Consider the following 19,380-nt stretch of genomic DNA (forward strand, 5'->3'; position numbering starts at 1 on the left):
CTTTTCTAGATTGGGTCAGTTTAGTGTGAAATGATGGCCTTGCAGCAGAGGCGTGCGGGAGCTCGAGTCTTATTAAACATTTTTCATTTCTTCTCTCAGGTGCGCCAGTGGTTGCCTCCTTTCCTCATTTCTACCTGGCAGATAACAAATATGTGGCTGCCATTGAAGGACTGTCACCTGAAAGGACGCATCACCAAACTTTTCTAGACCTAAACCCGGTAAGTCTTCAGGCTTAGGGTCAAACATTAAGATGTACTGCTACGCCACCTAGTGGTGGAGTTCTGAAGTGTATCTATGTTTATATACATTATTTTCTGACAGACCACTGGAGTGATTGTACGCGCTCACAAAAGAGCGCAGGTGAACATCTTGATGCAGCGAATCCCTGGATTCCCGTGAGTAACACACACTTCTGTTGTTGTTTTAAACGTATGCGTGTAGGTGCTGTTTTTGATTACCAACCATATTTTTTGCTGCACTTTTAACAGGACCACTAGATCCCTGAATGAAACAGTATTTCCTGTAATGTTCCTCAATGAGGTAAGTGATATTACACATGCTGAAACACAGGAAACTCCTAGATCCTTATTATGAGGTGCAATAAAGAAATTAAACAGTATGTCAACATTTTGAAAAAGACACGTGTTACTGAGAGTTAGATGATTATGTCGGTCCAGCTTAGCTTTACTGAGCTGAGTGTGACTTGGAGCAAAGATAGAAAACAGCTGGAAACAAGCGACCTGGCTCTGAACTAATGTAACTGGCACAAGGGTGCGATGAGCAGAGAGTCCAAGTAGTAACTGTCTCCCAGCCAGGAAATAGTCCTGCCCCATAACCTCCCTAAAGACACAGCTTTGTGTTTTTTCACATGGGCCTCACAGCAAGAATGTCCTGTTTTAGAATCCACCAGCCTGCTGGGGCTCTTCTGTGTGGAGTTTGCATGTTTGCTTGCCTGCATGGGTTCCTCCCTCGGGACTCCTCCCCTCACACTGATTGAGCAGTTAGAAAAAGACAGACAGATGGGTTTTGCATTGATTAAGCACTAAACACAGTGCTTAGTAACACAATTAAGTTGTGTTTTTCTGGTGATATTACAGCAACTAGTGCAGATTTCCAGTTAAGATAAGAAGAAGCCCAGCTGATTCAAATTAGGCATTGCCAAGCAAATTTGGTGTTTTCCACTGAACATGTATCTCTCAGCTGTGTATCCAGTCTCAAAAGGATTTCTTTTCAAGAGATTTAGACAAGGCCAACATAATCAAAAGTAGATTTGGTTCCCAAAAGTCAAAGCCTGGCTAGATTTTCCCACATTTTCAGCCTTGATGCATTAGTACTGATTGGTTTCTTCATCTTCTGTATGCTCAGCTGAATTCCCCTCTTCCTCTGATGGATCTTTTACTCTCTCTCTCTCTGAATAAACAGAGCGTGGAAATTGACGATGCGTCTTCAGAGAGATTAAAGAAGCTTCTGCTGATTAGCAATTTGGTGTCCAACTTCCCTCTCGTCATTGTGGGACTGGGTGTTATTCTGCTCATGGTCTTTGTCATCCTCCTGTGCCGGGCTCGCAAACAGAAGGTATGAGACTGCTTCTTGCTGAGTCCTAACAACTTACAATTTGCCTGCTCCTAATAAGTCATAATTTTTGCACAATTCATTGAGTTGCTTAATTGCACACTAATAACACTGAGCTTGTGTTTCTCACTGTGTGTTCCTGGGAAGAATGAAGTTAAGCGCATTGTGTTTACCAAGCCTCTTTATGCTGTAAGTGTTGCTGCTTTATTTTATCTGCTTTATTTATTCATTTGTCTTACTTTGGTTATTATTTATCACCTAAGTGCCTTTTTTCATTTAATCTTTCATTGCACAGCTAGACCAGTTTCACCTGACTTAAAATAACTCTGCTAATGTACACTTAATGCATTGCATATTAATACTGCCTTTTTAATTGTTGTGAGATGGCATGATTAAGGGGAAGCAACCACTTTCCATTACAGGTATAACTTTACAAATTGTAATAAGACCTGATTAGTTTGTAATGCTGCTTTATGTCCTTAATGTCCCTCTACAGTCGTCCGCTGAAGACGACACCGCTTACTCTCCAGTTAATGATAAAGAGAAGGAGGATCCCCAGAATGGAACCTACATTGGTCTGACACCTAAGGCTAACGTGGAAGCTTGAGGATGTGCAAGGGGTCTGTCATAGAGGGCTCAGGTGAAGAGGATATGTTTTTAGTCTCAGATGTCTTGTATTATATGCTCTTAGGTTTCCTTAGAGAGCGCTAAACTCTATTCCCAGACAAACAGTGTTTAGAACACAACAGTGGCTTCTTCTAGCTGCTGCTAATTATGTAAAAATAGTTGTAAACAGTCATCCAGTAAGCAGAGATGACGAGTGTGCTCTGTGGTGGTTCTAAAACAGGGGTCCCCAATCCCAGTCCGCGAGGGCCGGTGTCCCTGCTTTTAGATGTGTCCTTGATTGATCACAGCTGATTTAAATGGATAAATTACCTTCTCAACATGTCCTGAAGTTCTCCAGAGGCCTGGTAATGAACTAATCATGTGATTCAGGTGTGTTGACCCTGGGTGAGATCTAAAACCTGCAGGGACACCGGCCCTCGTGGACTGGGATTGGGGACCCCTGTTCTAAAACAATCACACCCTTTAAATGACGGAGGATCAAAACTGCCAAAATTAAGAAGACATGGAAAAAAATGAGTAAATTAAGGTTAATGGAATTTATTACATTATTTACAATGCATTTGTAAATGATTGTGTTTGCTTTTGTATTATTTACCTTTGTACTATGGCTCCATAGTAGAGTTGTTGTGATTGACACCTCAGTCACACTCGGGCCAGAAACTGGTCAGCGACCCCCTGCCGACCTCCCATATTATTTACATTTGTCATAATTATTCTGTTTATCTACAATCAGATTTAATTTCATCTCTCTGTTGGCATTTTTGTGTTTTTTGAGTGGGTTGGGGTTACATGTAGATTTCCTGTTTTGGTCCCAACTAGCCAAACAACAAAGAACCACTCACTGCTTAAGGAATGGAGAGTGAAAGTGGACATTATATTCTGGTTGTTTTTGTTTTTTAACGAAACATTCATTGTTGCAGCCAAAGAGACTGCTTTTCCCAGACTGTCTTTATTAGACTGTTTTAAGTGTCCTTGTTGTCCGCTGAGTTACTGAGTGTCACTAGTTAGCTAACATAAGCTAATGTAAGTCTATTAGCAGCAACCAGTCCAGTAATGTCATATTCTGTACTGGCGCAATATAGCACTAAGCATGTTATAAAAACACATATTTTTTTAAATCCAGCTTCACACACAGTTTATAGAGGTTCATTTGGAAAAGCAAATATGTTTGGCACAACAGTGCATTTAAATCATAATTATGATTTTTTTTTTCTTAATTTGGCAGTCTTGGTCCTCCATACATAGTTAACTTCCTTTCATTATGGCTAAACTCATTTGTCTTGCTTTAGACTTCAGATTTTTGGAATGATTACTTGTACAAGCGCACCGAAGTCATTTGGGGAGCAATGTGATGAAATCCTTAAACTAATGATTTTTTGGGGTGTTATATTTCACTCTCAGGGGGTCTCATCTTAGAAGCTGTAAAGCAGTTATTAAAGCAGGAGAAAGCACAATATACCGGATGATAAATCAGTGTTACTATGTCTCATTTGCATTTCATGTTACAAAAAAATGTCACATAATATTTTCTGCTCATCCATGGCGCATAGAGGGTTATCTAACAAAACCAGCATACCTGAGAATCTTCAGAGTATGGCATTTGTTTGTAAATACATACAGTGTAAGAAGTGACGAACTGCTTACATTCCTCTCAGCGTGTGATGGGGATGAGTATCGGACAAAACACTGTATATTTTGGAAATTTTAATTTGTAAAGTAAGACCAACCTTGCTTTATGGTTTTTTGTGTTGTTGTTTTTTAAATGTGTCATTGTAGAAATGTTTGAATTAAAGACATTTCATGTAAGAACTTTATAAATATTTATAAAGCTCTAAAGCCTTAACCACGGCAGATTTCTTTGGTTGAAACCATTGTTACGTCCCTCTGCAGCCTCGAATCTGCTCAGTGTGTTCAGCTGGTGCTAATTGGCCACACCTAATCAGGTGTGGATAAAAGCATACCTGAGGCAAGCTTCCCAGGGAGCTCACTAGTCTTTGCCTTGGTGGCACCAGCAATTTTAGCCAACCTGATAGTCCATTTTAAGATAAACCTCTTTTTACATACACTCTGGTATTCGTCTCCTTTTTTATGTTGCGGCTTTTGAGCCGGGTCGTAACACCATGATTCAGACAGTACAGAATTTATGTGTTGACAGTATTTTGCCCTGTGTAACTGTTTATGACTAAGTGATATACTTAAATGTCTTTTAGATGCTGTAGTAGTGTCTTTAAAGTTACTGGATTTCTTGTTCCTTTTAAAGATTTTTGTTGCGTGAACATAACACTGTGCCATATCAACAAATCTACTCGTGACTTTTTTTCCTTCTTCTTCTTTCAGCTACCAAAAAATAATTAAATAAATAACAAAACCTTTTGATATTTCTAATATCAAACAGTAGGGTCAAACTGCACTTTGAAAACTCTCTGCCTGACTAGCAGGTTGTTGTGCAGGGTCACAGTTTTCTCACTCGATGCTGGTGATGAAAATGTGCCGTCATAATGTGATCTGGAAAATGCTGCAGAATTCCGGCTTTTATTACTGCTCATGTAACATTTTAATTAAAGGCTTATATGCACTGTGATAATCGTAATGACTATATCAGATATTAGTGGATTCATTTGATTTTAGTAAAGTGTTTAACACGTACACTATAATAAGGAAAAAATGATTGCATTTTAGAAACTTTGTGCACAGTGTTTTATATAAGAGTTACAAACTCACAAGGAGATGAAAGACAGGATTCATCTGAATCCCTTTGAAAAATACACAATATACAGTATAAAAACACAGTTGTGGCTAAAGAGAATAAATTATTTTGCTGTGTCGATAAAACCAAAACACATAAAGCAATGCGTGGACTGTTCGCTGAGCTACGCAGTGCCATACTTTGATTGTAGATGTTTCCTGAAAGTATTGTTACTGCCATAAAACACATACTTGTTTTGAAAATGTTGAATGTTTTTATTCTGTATACAAAAAATAAAAAGTAGTTTCAGTACAGGTCTTGTTGACTGGTGTTTGTCTCTTTTTATTTCCTTTCTTTTTTTGTGAAGAAGTCCGATTCTGCGCCAAGCGACGGGGAGATAGTTGGCAATAAAATATTATCACAATAAGTACATCGCTGACATTCTTTGTTTAAATTACTGGATCTAGTTTTTGGCTTTTGTACAGTGAGCTGTGCCCAGATAGTGATGATATAACTCGGTCCCCAGAAAAGCCAGAAAATTGTGCTGCTTCGAATTATGTTTAATTTCACCTTTTCAAATATCAGTTAGCAGATGTTTCAGCTGGCATCCCTGAAGGTAGACATGAAACATGCAGCTTAAAGTTGCAGCTATGCTAAACATATATAGATGAGTTATTGGACTGTTATTGGACGTTTTCCACAAAGAAAAGGTTTGTTTGTTTTTTATGTAAAACCCAAATTGCAGAAAGTTGGGATGTTCTTTAAATTTGAACAAAATGAAAACTAAAAGACTTTCAGATCACATGAGCCAACATTGTATTCACATCAGAGCATAAATAAATGAGCTCGTTTCAAATTTGATGTTTCCTACAGGTCTCAAAATATTTGGGACAGCAACGTGTTCACCCTGATGTAGCATCTCCTTTCCTTTTCAAAACAGTTTGAAGCACGTCTGGGCCTCGAGGTTATGAGATTCTTGAGTTTTGTTGTTGGAATTTGGTCCCATTCTTACCCGATATAGGTTTCCAGCCACTGAAGAGTTTGTGGTCATTTTTCGTTTAATGATGTGCCAAATGTTCTCTATAGGTGAAAGATCTATACTCCAGGCAGGACAATTCAGCACCCAGGCTCTTCTCCAACTAAGCCATGCTTTTGTAATCGCTGCAGTATGTGGTTTTGCATTGTCCTGCAGAAATACACAAGGCCTTCCCTGAAATAGATGTCATCTGGAGGGGAGCACACGTCGCTCTAAAACCTTTATATACAATATTGGCTCATGTGATTTGAACGTTTTTAAAAAGGCATGTAGAGATGAAGATGACTTGGGAAGAAAGATGATTTAAGTGAATTTGAATGAGGCAGGATTGTTTGTGCCATGTGGGCTGGTCTAAATTTTTCAGAAACTGTTGATCTACTGGGATTTTTCCAACACAAGTATTTTTAGGGTTTACAGAAAAAGGTCTAAAAAATATCCAGTGAGCTGTAAAGGTCAGAGGAGAATGCCCAGACAGCTTTTAGGAGAAGATTATCTCTGAACCCATAACACATCAAACCTTAATGCAGATCTGCAGCAGAAGACCACACCGATGCCACCCCTTCCCACAGGCTCACCAAAATTGGACAATAGAAGGTTGGAAAATGTTTGCCAGTCTCAGTTTCTGCTGAAACATTTGAATGGTGCTGTTGTAAACATCCTGACTTGTATCAGCTGGGCAGGCTGTTGGTGGTGCTGGTGTAGTGTTGCAGGGCATATCTTCTTGGTACATTTCGGCACCTCTTAATACCGATTGAGCATTGTTTAAACATGACAGGCTACCTGAGTATTGCTGCTGACCATGTCCATCCCTTCTAACAGTGTACCTATTTTATGATGGTTCCAGCAGAACAATGCATCATCTCACAAATCTCAAATGATTTCAAGCTATTTTTTTTAACATAAAGAGTTTATTGTATTCAAATGGCCTCTACAGTCTCCAGATCTCAATAAATAGAGATGCAATGCGCTAATTTCCATCATGCATGTGTAGAAAATAAATCTGCAGTGTGCCCAAAACTTGATTCCCAGGATTTAAACAGCTGTAAATGACACACTGGTTTAAAATCTGTCGAGAATTTGCCAAACGTATCTGTTCTGGTCATTCTGAGCCAGAAGGAAGATTCCTATTACAATGCAAAAAGCTAAAATAAAATTTTTTTTTTAAAAAACCGATATAATTATATAACATATATTTTATAATGTTGGTACAGTATTGCACAGTAATAATCATACTTGCAAAGCAGGTCATTTCTTTATTTACATATATGGTCATGCAACACAGAGCACCTGTATAAAAAAGCCCAAAGCCAACTGTACTTCCTCAGGAGGCTGAGGTCTTTTAACATCTGCAGGAAGCTCCTGAGGATGTTTTACCAGTCAGTGGTTGCTGGAGTACTTTTCTATGCTGTGGTGTGCTGGGGGAGCAGCACAGCAAAGAAGGACTCATGCAGGCTAGAGAAACTGATCAGGAAGGCTGGCTCTGTGGTCGGCATGAAGCTGGACACTCTGGTGACAGTGGCAGAGAAAAGGACACTAAAGAAACTGCTGGACATTATGAACAATGCTGGGCATCCTCTGCACACGGCCATTAACAACCAGAAGAGTCTGTTCAGTGACAGGTTGCTTCTCCCCAAGACAAGAACTAACAGACTTAAAAACTCCTTTGTCCCACACGCCATCAAACTGTTTAACTCCTCTCTGGAGGGGAGAGGGAGGGGAGACAGGAGGACAAAGGAGGGGGGAACAACTAAGCTGTAGTGCCTCTTCACCTCACTGTACAATACCTTGTGCAATACTTTTTGTAAATAGTCAACAGTGCAATAGACTCAATACTTGAAATGTGCAATTCACTTGTATTTTTATTTTTATTCCTATTTATTCTATTTATCCCCTTCGTATATTTTATTTATATTTGTCTCTGTATTTATATATGTGTGTGTATGTGTGTGTGTGTGTGTGTGTATATATATATATATATAATATTCTGTAACTGTAACTTCTGTCAGTGATGTGCTTTTTGGAAATCGAATTTCCCAGAGGAACCCACCCGAGGGATTAATAAAGTTCTATCTTATCTTAAAACCCCTTCATACCCCCCTCTTGATTGCAATCTATTTACCAATATAATCAAATATATTGCACATAGAAAACACACGGAAACATCTCACTTTTTGGCACAACACCGGTCATGTTCCTTTCCACAAATATTTTTCATAAAAGTAACCTACTGTTTTTGTACCGGCGGCTGTTCAATTATTATTTTGGGACAGCAGGTGGCGGTAGTGCACCACCCAGTTGGACCAGAGTCAGACGAAGAAGCAGCAGCAGCAGAAGACGAAGAAGAAGGTGTCCGTGGTGACAGCACTCAACATGGCGTTCAATTTTGGCGGTGCCACGAGCAACCCAGCAGCAAGTATGGACATTTTTAGTTAATTATGAAATACTTGTAAGAGCTGGTGATGTGTCACATATTTCGTGTCGAAGCTAAAGCTGTGTTAATGCTTGTACATGAGTAATACATAGAAATGGTCGGCTAATGGTTCACCCTCAGTTGTTACGGTGGGTTCGTCTACCGGCTAACGACAGACATCACGTGAAAACAGAGAGCGCTTTTACACTTGAGTCAGTGCAACTAATGAATTGCAGTCGGATTTGTGTTCGCGTGTTTCGGTGCTAAACTGGGCTCCAGTGAGACCTAGCTCTTGTGGCTAACTGTTTTGGATGCCCGTGTGGAAGCTAATACAAGCTTACCCAGTACTTACAGCGCTCTCTCGTTGTTTGTTTGTTTCTAAAAGGCACGTCCGGGTTTTCATTCGGTTCATTTGGAGCCAAAACTACGCCATCGACAACATTTGGCTTCGGCACCCCAGCCACCACAACCACAGCCTCATCCGGATTCGGTAGTAAGTCCAAAGCTTAGACCCAGATTCACTCCTTACGGGGTTTATCCTGTACATGGGGCATTATCATCACGTAACCGCCACCAATGTGATCAAACCCTTCTTCTCGGAGCATAACTGAGCCCACTAGGTTCCCTCAGTCTAGGGCTCAAAGCTTCTGGGTGTTTTTGTTTTGTTTTGTTAGTAAGTTTGTTTTAAATTGAGCATTTCTTCACCTCTTGATGCACTTTCAACATATACTGGTGTCAAGCCAGCCTCCACAAGTCAACATATCTACCAGTTGGTTTCTTGGGTTTAAATCCTTAACATGGGCAATTTGGATGACGGGGCTCAACCAACTAACTAAGCACTCACTATATGGTGCACCTCACAGATACAGATAGCTGCTAATCAGTCCTAAATAACAAACTAATTAAATACTCAAATGTCACTCATAAACCTGAACTGCTTGGATGGGTAGTATCACACAACAAGCCATATTGTTTGTCAAAAAGTGCTCTAATAGGGTGATATGGTACTATAAGGTCATTAAGATAAGATGGGGCCTGATTATTTAAGACCTTGTATGTGAGGAGCAGGATTTTGAATTCAATTCCGGATTTACCAGGAAGCCAATACAGGAGAAATCTGCTCTCTCTTTCTAGTCCCTGTCAGCACTCTTGCTGCAGCATTTTGGATTAGCTGAAGGCTTTTCAGCAAGTTTTACGGACATCCTGATAATAATGAATTGCAGTACTCCAGCCTGGAAGTAATAAATGCATGAACTAGTTTTTCAGCTTCACTCTGAGACAGGATACTTCTGAATGCTCAAAAAGGCACCAACGCTATAAACATTGTCAGGGTGTCCAGTTCGTGATGAGCTTGATAAAGACCACCACCTGAAAGGTATTGGTCGTTAAGCAAGCATTCCTGGAGCTTCCCCAAGAGGTCTGGTTATTTGGATGGTCTTTAGTCATATAGGCCTAGAGACCGGTTGGCAACCATCCAGCAACCAAATGTGCATTTTCTCACTGTTTAGCGAGTAGTTGTTGGCTGTTGTTGCTGTGAAATTGGTGTCAAAAAAAAAGAATGCAGTGCTGCATTGAAGAGCCTCCTTGTGATTGCTAGCAGATTAGTGGTTGCCTAGTTTGCATGGAAGATACACCAGCTGCTCTCCATGCACTAGTAAAACTGTGAAAAGTGTGACACAAACTGTAAACTGAGAGTGTTCACCTTCAGAGTAAAAGTTGTATGTTTTGAAATATATTGGTTGGAATACTGAAGCATAATTTGTAATTTGATGGCTACAGAACTCCGTTTCTGGTTTGTCGCACTTTTTCCAAATTTCACTACGACTCCGCAAGTAGTTGGTGTTTGCAGACAAGTCATCATCTTCCATAAGATGCAATCATAAAGGAGGCTTTTGATGCAGCATTTTCAACCGATTTCACTCAGTGACAGCCAGCTGTCTTTTGTAACCAATCGCCAACCAGGGAATGTGTTGTTGTTTTTTTGTTTTTTTTCCCTTGCAACCAGTGGTTGCCACTTAGTTGCCAGCTAGCCTCAAAGCCTGTGTGACTGCTGTATAACTAGGACCTTACTAGTATTCAGCACAGATAGTTGCATACAGTCCAAAACTGTCTGTACTAGGCTGTTAATGTGGTTTTCATAGCTAAAGTTGAGCATTTTATCATGGGAATGTGGGATTCACTCACATCTGGGAACTGCAATTGTGGGGACTTAAGTAAACGGTCCCTTTGTAAAAGAAAATTCCTTCAGGGGTTGCCACATAGAAGATAAAGACCTTCTTCTTGTGCTTGCTGTTAACGTTTTGTTTTACTAACTAATGCAAAATAAAGCCAATAATGTATTATTTTTGTGTGCTTTGCCTCCATTAGCTCTAACAGCCCCTGGTTTTGGGGCAGCCACCACCACCACTGCTGCACCAGCCACAGGCTTTAGCTTTGGCTCCACCAACACTGGTAAGACGCTCATTGTTCAGACTTTTCTTTTAAGACACTTGAAGACTGTTTTTACAATAAATGAGCCTGTGCTAAATCTGGCGTTGTGTCATTTAATTCCATGTCATTCTCTCTTTCTCGCTGCCTGCCTGCTTTGGCTGCAGGATTTGGGGGGCTGGGAGCTGGAAACACCACGGCTGGTGGGTTTAGTTTTGGGGGGTTCGGTTTAAATGCAAACCCGGCAGCAGTCAGCTTTAATGTGGGGTGCTTTGGTACAGCAACCACCACTGGCACAATTTTCAATTTTGGTAATAGCCTGGCTAGCACAGGTAGATGACCTTTGTGAATCAGTACACTCTGTCTGTAAACTTACATTTCTATCCATTGTTTGATATCTGTGTGGATCAAGGATCGTTTTCTCCTCACCTGGTGATTCATTTCATGAACACAATGCATCGCTGTGATTGCATGAAGAGATAAAATGTTGAATTTTTAGTCATTTCATTTGATTGCTGTCAAGAGTCACTACACTTTCACCTTTGTGTAGAGGTAAATCGCTATATTGTAGTGAAATTCTCATTCTCCTCTTATTAATCGTAGCAGTTGTGATTTCATTCTGTCATTCTCTCACCTGTTTTGTTTTTTGTTTTGCTTTTGGGGGGGTTTGTCACCTCATTGAGCACATTTCTTTTCTCTTCTTCTTAGGCGCATTCGGTGGCTTCGGAACAACGACAACAACTGTTGCTGCACCAGGGGCAACATTTAGCTTTGCTCCCCCCGCAACAGGTTAGTTATAGAGCTGGTTTGAACCCCCACTCTGCTTTATTACAGTTAACATTTCTGTGCAAGCCAGGAAAGGTACATGAAGATAATGCTAGGTTTTTGAAGAACATCTTGCATTTCTGGCCAAATTGCAATGCACTGGAAGAGAAAAAAATGGGCTTTAATTCATTTCACATTTATTGATATAATGCAACTAAAGACCCTACCATAATAGAGATAAAACCCCAATAATCTAAGAGCAAGCACTTGGCGACAGTGAGAAGGAAAAAAAATTAACAGCACAAAATCTCAGGCAAAAGCAGGGCCAGCCATCTGAGCCTAGGTGGTAAACATCACCTAGGCTACTTTTGTGCTTATTTTTGACTCGTGCTGTGTCGCTCTACGTAATGCTTGTTTCAGTGGATTCAAACTTCAAAGTAGGAAGTGTGTCATGAGTGGCAGTAGCTCACTGGAAAAGGATAGAAAATTTCATTCATTTACTTACACCTAAAAACGCTGCCACACTGCAGATAACAATGAAATGTTCACAATTTTATTTATTTAGATTGTTACCACAAATTTATTTGGAACTATTGTATCACTTTTAAGGCTTCCGTTGTAAAATAACAAATGCTAAAACTGCCAAAAGTCCTTTTATTTTCTGCGGTGTCTCTCCAGCAAAGCTGGAAGCATATTTCCCAAACATTGTTTTCTAAACTGGTTTTTCATGAGCACTCGTACTTCCTCAATCATACTTCCTCCCTGTGTTTGCACGTTGTTTTGTTTTAGGAAGCCTGTTTGGTAACATGCAGAACAAAGGGTTTGGATTCCCGACTGGGCTTAGCACAGGGACTGCTGCAGGAACATCGGGATTTGGAACTGGAACTGGACTAGGAGCAACTAGCCTGGGTGGCTTTGGAGGCTTTAATATCCAGCAGACTCAGCAGCAGCAAGGTAAGAACCTCAATTTCCCTGCAAATAGGGGAAAAATACAAATAAAATGGATATCTGTTGAACAGAGTTAAAGCCAACCACAGCTATTCAGACTGATATTCTGTTAGAAACAAATCTTTTACAAAGTTCAAAACTGGTGCCAATACCTTGTTGTTATAATTATGCAACTTTGGGTATCATGAAATTGGAGACATTTCACTAAATTCCACATGATTTTCTGGCATCTTTCTTTTCTAGTAAAATGTTTTTTGAATACATTTGAAGAATAAGATAAAATGAGCTGTGAAATGTTTTACCTCTGGTTCCCGTGGCCAGGAGGCTTGTTCGGTCAGCAGGCGGGTCAGAATCAGTCCACCCAGCTTTACCAGCAGGTCACCGCTCTGTCAGCTCCCACCTTGTTAGGAGATGAGCGTGACTCCATACTTGCCAAATGGAACCAGCTGCAGGCATACTGGGGCACAGGGAAGGGCTACTACAGCAACAACAACCCACCTGTGGAGTTCAATCAGGAGAACCCATTCTGCAGGTTCAAGGTAAAGACAGAAAGCTCAGCACAGTGTGTTTGGTTTGTTTTGCTTTGAATTTTACATTGTAGTCATGTGTATCTTGTGGTTCCTAGGCGGTGGGGTACAGCTGCATCCCGATGAGTAAGGATGAAGATGGTTTAGTAGTCTTGATTCTTAATAAAAAAGAAGCTGATGTGAGAGCTCAGCAGCAGCAACTGGTCGAGTCCCTCCACAAGATCCTAGGAAGCAACCAGACCCTCACTGTCAATGTAGAGGGTGTCAAAGCCCTGTCGAATGACCAGTAAGTCATAAATATGTGATTATTTTTCTTTTTTTGTTTTTGTTGTAGTAGTAGTAGTAGTAGATCATGTAGAAACACTCTTGTATCTCCTGTCCTTTTTAGAACAGAGGTGATCATTTATTTGGTTGAGCGCTCTCCCAACGGCACCTCCAAGCGAATCCCAGCGAGTACCCTCTTCAACTACCTGGAGCAGGCTAACATAAAGGTCCAGCTCACTCAGATTGGAGTGGTCATGTCAGTGACGCGCACAGAGCTGTCCCCAGCACAGCTCAAACAGCTGCTGCAAAATGCTCCTGCAGGTAAATGTGCTTTGGTGTGTTCTTTTCTTGTGTACAGTGGTCCCTCGTTTATCGCGGGAGTTACGTTCCAAAAATAACCTGCAATAGGTGAAATCCGTGAAGTAGCCAACTTTATTTTTCACAATTATTATAGATGTTTTAAGGCTGTAAAAAGTTTAAACCTTCGTAGAAGAATACGTCCAGTATTATAGAATGAAACCAAAGGCACCCGCGGTTGCCTTTGACGGTGCAAAACGTTTCGTCGACGTTGTTGTTTGTTGGGGAGGAAACTTACAAACATACAGCACAGCACTTCAGAGTCACACTGCTAGCAATCGAAGATTTATGTAAATATGAAAAGCTGAATGCGCTCTGTACTGTACAGGGGAGATGGCACGATATTGATTGACAATGCTCTGCAGCCAATCAGGACGCAGAATATAAAGTGCTGTTTTAAAAAAAAAAAAAAAAACATGCAAAATTGCACACACAAAAAATCCGCAAAACAGCGAGGCCATGAAAGGTGAAACACGTTATAGCGAGAGACCACTGTAATAGAAGAAAGTGTCATTCAAGTTGGTTGTTTTGAATAGTTGCCAATAATGTTTCTTCCTGAACAGGAGTGGATCCTATTATCTGGGAACAGGCCAAGGTGGACAACCCCGATCCAGAGAAGTGAGTTGGTTGTGTTGTTATAAGTTTTTATTATAATTAACGCAAAGTTACCCGAGTTTATAAAAAGCAAGACATCTGGCTAAATAATACAATTTTATTTAACTTAGTTGAACCAATATGGAAAATGACAGATAAACATGAATCGACTCCAAGTGTTCATCAGTCTATAACAAACAGTCTGAATTATTTATCTGTTATGATAAATAATTCAAAACCTAGTCTACTACATGACCCATAGAGGGCGCTAAAGCATAAGCATAAAGTCTGGGCTGACGATAAGATAACTGTTCTATATTGCAAACCATTGAGGGACCAGCAAACACTAATAAACAGCAAGTAAGCAAGCAACATACAAGAATAGAAATAGCACACTAGCATAAACATCCATGACCCCTTTTCACACATTTTTAATAAATTAGTTCATATTAGGAGAAATGTTTTTCTGAAAGCCTGAGTAGGAAAAGCCGAGGCACCAATTCCCCAGATTTGATCTAGTTCCGATAATAAATAGTTTCTAAAGGTTTTTTTGTGAGTTGTTACCGTTAACTACAAGTTCAACAAAAATTCAATAAAAGCTGCTGCTTCATTTTGTGTCCAGGTTGATCCCAGTGCCCATGGTAGGATTTAAGGAGCTGCTCCGCAGGCTGCAGATCCAGGAGCAGATGACTAAACAGCACCAGACCAGAGTGGATGTGAGTGTAGTAGTCACTGTTCCTGCTGTTTGTGGTTTTAATTTTCCAGATTTTTTTTCTTCTTTTTCTTAAAGGATTCAACATGGGTGCAGTGCATGTAAGCACAGGTGTTAGTAATGACATGAAGGTTCAGCTTTAATGTGATTAGAAACACCCGTGTTTACCTGCTATTTCAGGTAGAAATGTTCTGTTAACAACAAAATCAGTTTGGAAGCAAGTATATTTATATTGTAACACTTTGTTACGCTGATCCCAGCACGAGACGCACACAGTTCTCAGTTGCACTTTCAGGGGACGTTTATTTAAACACTGTCCAGATCGCTCAGTTCTGCTTTGGATCTCTCTCCTGCTCAGCCCAGCTCTGCTCCACTGTGCACTCTGTCTGCACTGCTATCCCCAGGCCCCAGCAGCTACTGCAATGGGAGAAAGTGTGATTAGTATGGTGAAAATCAGCTGTGTCGGCCAGCCTCCCTTGGCACGGTCTGCTGATCATTGCTCCACCCCTCCCTGCAGCTGAGCCACAAACCACACCCCACCACACACATATGTATATCATAGGACATTTCAAACTAAACTAGAACATGAGACCTGGTAGCTGTGTGGGTTCTCATCTGCTTTTTTCTACTTTTTAATATTGTCACTTGAGTCCAGTTCTAAGGCTGTTGGTCTTGAACTGTGTGTGTTTCAGCATAATGTTATAAATGTCAAAGTTCTCGTCACTCTGTTAAACACTGCTTCAAAATGAGTCACAGTATCTGTTGTAGCGAGTGGACCTTTAAGTTGTATAGAGGTATTAGCCACACTGCTTTAATCAGGAAGAGGAAAGAGCAACAGAAACACCTGGATCTTTTTAACCTAAATTTCCTGGCAAAGGCGGTTAGTCAAAGTCACGGCCAAGCACAGGAGAGACGGCTACATAACTCTAAAGAAGTATTACATTTAAGCTACCTTGTGATTTACAGTCAGCTCTAATATCTGTGCAGATTGAGCATCCTTGCCAGATCAGGTTTGGCATTTTTCTCTGTTGTCCATGGCCCCTGCATTCAAATAATAAATTAATTTTGCTCCAGGTGAAACTTTTTCCAAGTCTTTTTGCATTCGGGCATGAAATTTTGGATGTGTGAAGACTTCTAATATCAAACATATGCTTGTTATCAGTTTTAAAAAAGCATAAAGTACTTGCAATCAAAGGAATTCTGGAAATGTCACAAAGGTTCATCCTCACTGTTTTCAACCATGCATGTGTGGACTTGCAGATTATCTCCAATGACATCAGTGAACTGCAAAAGAACCAAGCAACCACAGTGGCAAAGATCGCCCAGTACAAGAGGAAGTTGATGGATCTATCTCACCGAGTGCTGCAGGTTGCTGTCTCACTTTTTTTTTTTTTTTTTAAATAAGCCATTCAGACATCCCTACATCTCTGTTAAACTTAGAGTAACTGTAGGAGCTCAAAATTCACTGTTTACATAAATAAAAATAATGTGTGGGAATTGAAAAGTAGAACTGTGTTTTGCATGAAATAAACTGTCATATCTGAATGACATCAGTCTAGAGCTTTCCCTTCACTACTTTATAAGTTTTCTTTTTCCCTTCCATATTTATCTCTCCTCCTTTGTTTCCCTTGGAAGGTGTTGATCAAACAGGAGATCCAGCGAAAAAGTGGCTACGCTATCCAAGTGGACGAGGAGCACCTCAGAGTGCAGCTGGATACCATTCAGTCTGAACTCAATGCCCCCACACAGTTCAAGGCAAGTGTGTTGAAACTGTGGCTGCACAGTGCTATGTTCTTTCAAACAATTAGAGTCGCTATGAAATATTTTTGTAATCAGGTATTCTATCAATTCTCCATTGACTAATTGAGTAATCGCATAAATACGTTTGCCTTAATGAGGAAATAGAAATTATTCAAAAAAGGGGGGGGGAAGATGGGCACCATCAGCAGGGAAATAACCTGGTGCCTGTCCATGAAGAGCTCTCAAAGAATCTTAAATTGCACTCTGAAATAAACTGGAAGCCAGTGTAGCTGCATCAAGATTGGAGTCGCATGTGAAAACTTGGAGGATTTCGTCAGAAGCCTGGCAACAGCATTTTGAACAATTTGCAACCGTTCTAGGGAGGTTTTGCTAAGACGTGTGTGTGTATAGTGCATTGCTGTATTCCAATCGTGACGAAACAAAAGCATGAATAATCATTTCGAGTTTGGGACATGACACAATGGAGCTTCGTTTGTTAGCTTAGTTTCTCTTAGCTGAGTGCTATAAAGAAACAATGCGAAGACTTTTCATTGAGGATATTTTTGTAATAGTTTTTCGAGTTACTTGATGAATCATTGCAGCCCTAAAATGAATGAACAGTTCGTACAGTTCTTAGCAGCTATTAGACGTCAAACGTGTGTTTGTTTTTTACAGTATTTGTTCTGTCTTTGTCTTACAGGGTCGGTTAAATGAATTAATGTCCCAAATCCGGATGCAGAACCACTTTGGAGCTGTGAGATCAGAAGAGCGCTACAGTGTGGACGCAGACCTCCTCAGAGAAATCAGACAGGTGAGTCGGAACTTTAGCACCTCTGACCTGCAGTTGTTGTGCAGGCATTCACAACATGTGTTCAGTGATTTCTGAAAGTCGGCCCAGGACTTAAAAAACACTAAGAAGGAGAACATTAAAGTAACATTTGAGTCTTCCGATACTAAGTTGCAAAAAGCTGAAAGATTATCATGATGTTAACATCCAGTCAGGGTTCTCACCCAGCTTCCTTCACGCGGGTAATCTCTGAGGTGCTGACAGTGAACGACAGAAGTAATCACTCTTGCACAGGTGCATTTTCCTTATTGCAAATAAGTGTAACATTGTAAAAACATTAGCTTCAAGGTCGGTCTCAGAGCTTCTGTGTTGTTTACTGGTGGCTCTAATCTGAGGAAGACTGCTCTAAACTTGTGGATGAAGGCGGAGACAGCTGAATGTTTAAGTTGTCTTCTCCCGGTAACTGAAACACTGTCTCCTTTTCTCTCTCTTTCAGCACTTAAAACAACAGCAGGAAGGTTTAAGTCATTTGATCAGTGTCATCAAAGATGACTTGGAAGACATCAAACTTATAGAGCACGGGCTGAGCGACAGCGGACACATGAGAGGAGGCATCCTCAGCTGAGTCTGCCCCACCAACCCGCACATGCTCAGACACACAATCCTCCCAAAAAAATGGTGCATCAGCCATTTAATTTAGAGGTAATCTGCACTGTAGTTCCCTGATAACCCCAGTGATATCTGAACCTGTCTGCTCAGATGATCATTTTGACTAGAATGTGCCTTTAAGTCCCCACATGGACAGGTTTATCATTTGCCCCACTTTCTGTACCAGCTAAACACTGACTGGTTAATCTGTGCTTTCTCAACTGACACAGCCCTAATGGAAAAGACTCAACAAAGTCTAATAATAGCTGGGATCCCTTATGTCAAATCAGATTATAATTATAAGACTACAAATGTGACTGGCATGTAAACAAGCTGTGTATGTCACCAGTGAAGACATTGTAAATACATGTTTGTTTTTCTTTTTTATCCTCCTAGAATGTTAATAAATTTCATTTGTTGAAAAAAGCACAGTGACCTTGCATCTCTTGCACACATACTTTAAACAATGGCTAATTTCCCCAATAATCTATTCCTGTGTGGGAAAATGTATTCCTGTAAGTCCACCTATTTTGTGATCTGAGCATTTTCATTGTTTTGGTGCAAATATAGAAACACCCGACAGTCCTTCTTTAGCTCTTCAGGCCAGCCCTTTCCAACATCTCATCAAAGCAGGGCTTGAGTTGATAGGATTTATGTCTCGGATTCACATCCCGGTGGAGATGAAAGACTGATTGGCAGTTGAACTTATTAGGCAGCTTTCATGCAGATTACATCCCCTCATCTAACTTCTACTTCAGTACCTGGCAAAGAGCTAAACATCTGAATTCTCCAGACCCGGCAGCCTTTGCCTCCTTACTTTCGTCTTATTGTAAATATTTAATACCCATTATTTGTTATTATCTGTTCATCTGCCTGTAAATATTTGGGGGAAAAGTCCACATAGACTACGTTGCCAAAACTGTGAGCTACCTACACATTACACATAACAGCCACAGGAGCTTTTTATGATATCCCATTCTAAATGGAGTTCCCCACCATTGCAGCTATGAAAACCATTCCCATTCTTCTGGGAATTCTTTTTGCAAGATTTTCACCCAGAAGAACATTTGAGGCCGGACACTGAGGGCTTGGATTGCAGTCTCCATTCTACTTTCTCCCAAAGGTGTTCAGTGGGGTTGAAGTCAAAGATCTATGTGGACAAGTCAAATTCTTTCATATCTAATTTTTTTTTTTTTTTTTTTTTGTGTGTCCTGTTTGGATCTTTAGCCATCAGAATTGTTGTCTTAAGGCCAAGAAAGATGCCAAGCGGATTTATTTTA

General features: G+C 40.4%; 2 protein-coding genes across 6 annotated transcripts in view; both read left to right on the forward strand.

Moving 5' to 3' along the window:
- LOC309710606 (lysosome membrane protein 2-like) overlaps positions 1-5,202 on the forward strand; it is a 36,025-nt gene extending 30,823 nt beyond the window's left edge. For 2 of the 3 annotated variants that reach the window (XM_082540211.1, XM_082540213.1), the window contains exons 8-13: positions 100-218; positions 322-395; positions 489-540; positions 1,423-1,575; positions 1,720-1,761; positions 2,069-5,202. In XM_082540211.1, coding sequence (XP_082396337.1) covers positions 100-218; positions 322-395; positions 489-540; positions 1,423-1,575; positions 1,720-1,761; positions 2,069-2,179 — 551 coding nt within the window. In that variant the 3' untranslated portion in view covers positions 2,180-5,202. The remainder of the gene's footprint in view (positions 1-99; positions 219-321; positions 396-488; positions 541-1,422; positions 1,576-1,719; positions 1,762-2,068) is intronic. The other variant, XM_082540212.1, reaches the window with a different exon arrangement.
- Positions 5,203-8,207: 3,005 nt separating this feature from the next.
- On the forward strand, positions 8,208-18,529 carry nup54 (nucleoporin 54). Of its 3 annotated transcripts, XM_082541536.1 has the most exons (15): positions 8,208-8,334; positions 8,717-8,824; positions 10,699-10,782; positions 10,926-11,090; positions 11,467-11,547; positions 12,313-12,477; positions 12,793-13,010; positions 13,097-13,284; positions 13,387-13,583; positions 14,183-14,237; positions 14,836-14,929; positions 16,186-16,293; positions 16,561-16,680; positions 17,366-17,476; positions 17,949-18,529. In XM_082541536.1, exons 1-15 carry the CDS (start codon positions 8,292-8,294, stop codon positions 18,075-18,077), a joined length of 1,866 nt encoding a protein of 621 aa, XP_082397662.1. In that variant the 5' UTR covers positions 8,208-8,291; the 3' UTR covers positions 18,078-18,529. The 3 variants fall into 3 exon arrangements, with proteins under 3 accessions (XP_082397662.1, XP_082397661.1, XP_082397660.1); XM_082541534.1 differs by lacking the exon at positions 10,926-11,090 and having other exon boundaries at positions 8,210-8,334; XM_082541535.1 differs by lacking the exons at positions 8,717-8,824; positions 10,926-11,090 and having other exon boundaries at positions 8,209-8,334.
- Positions 18,530-19,380: the final 851 nt, after the last annotated feature.

The sequence above is a fragment of the Aulonocara stuartgranti genome, assembly GCF_965226115.1.
Source record: "Aulonocara stuartgranti genome assembly, chromosome: 7".
Lineage (NCBI taxonomy): Eukaryota > Metazoa > Chordata > Actinopteri > Cichliformes > Cichlidae > Aulonocara > Aulonocara stuartgranti.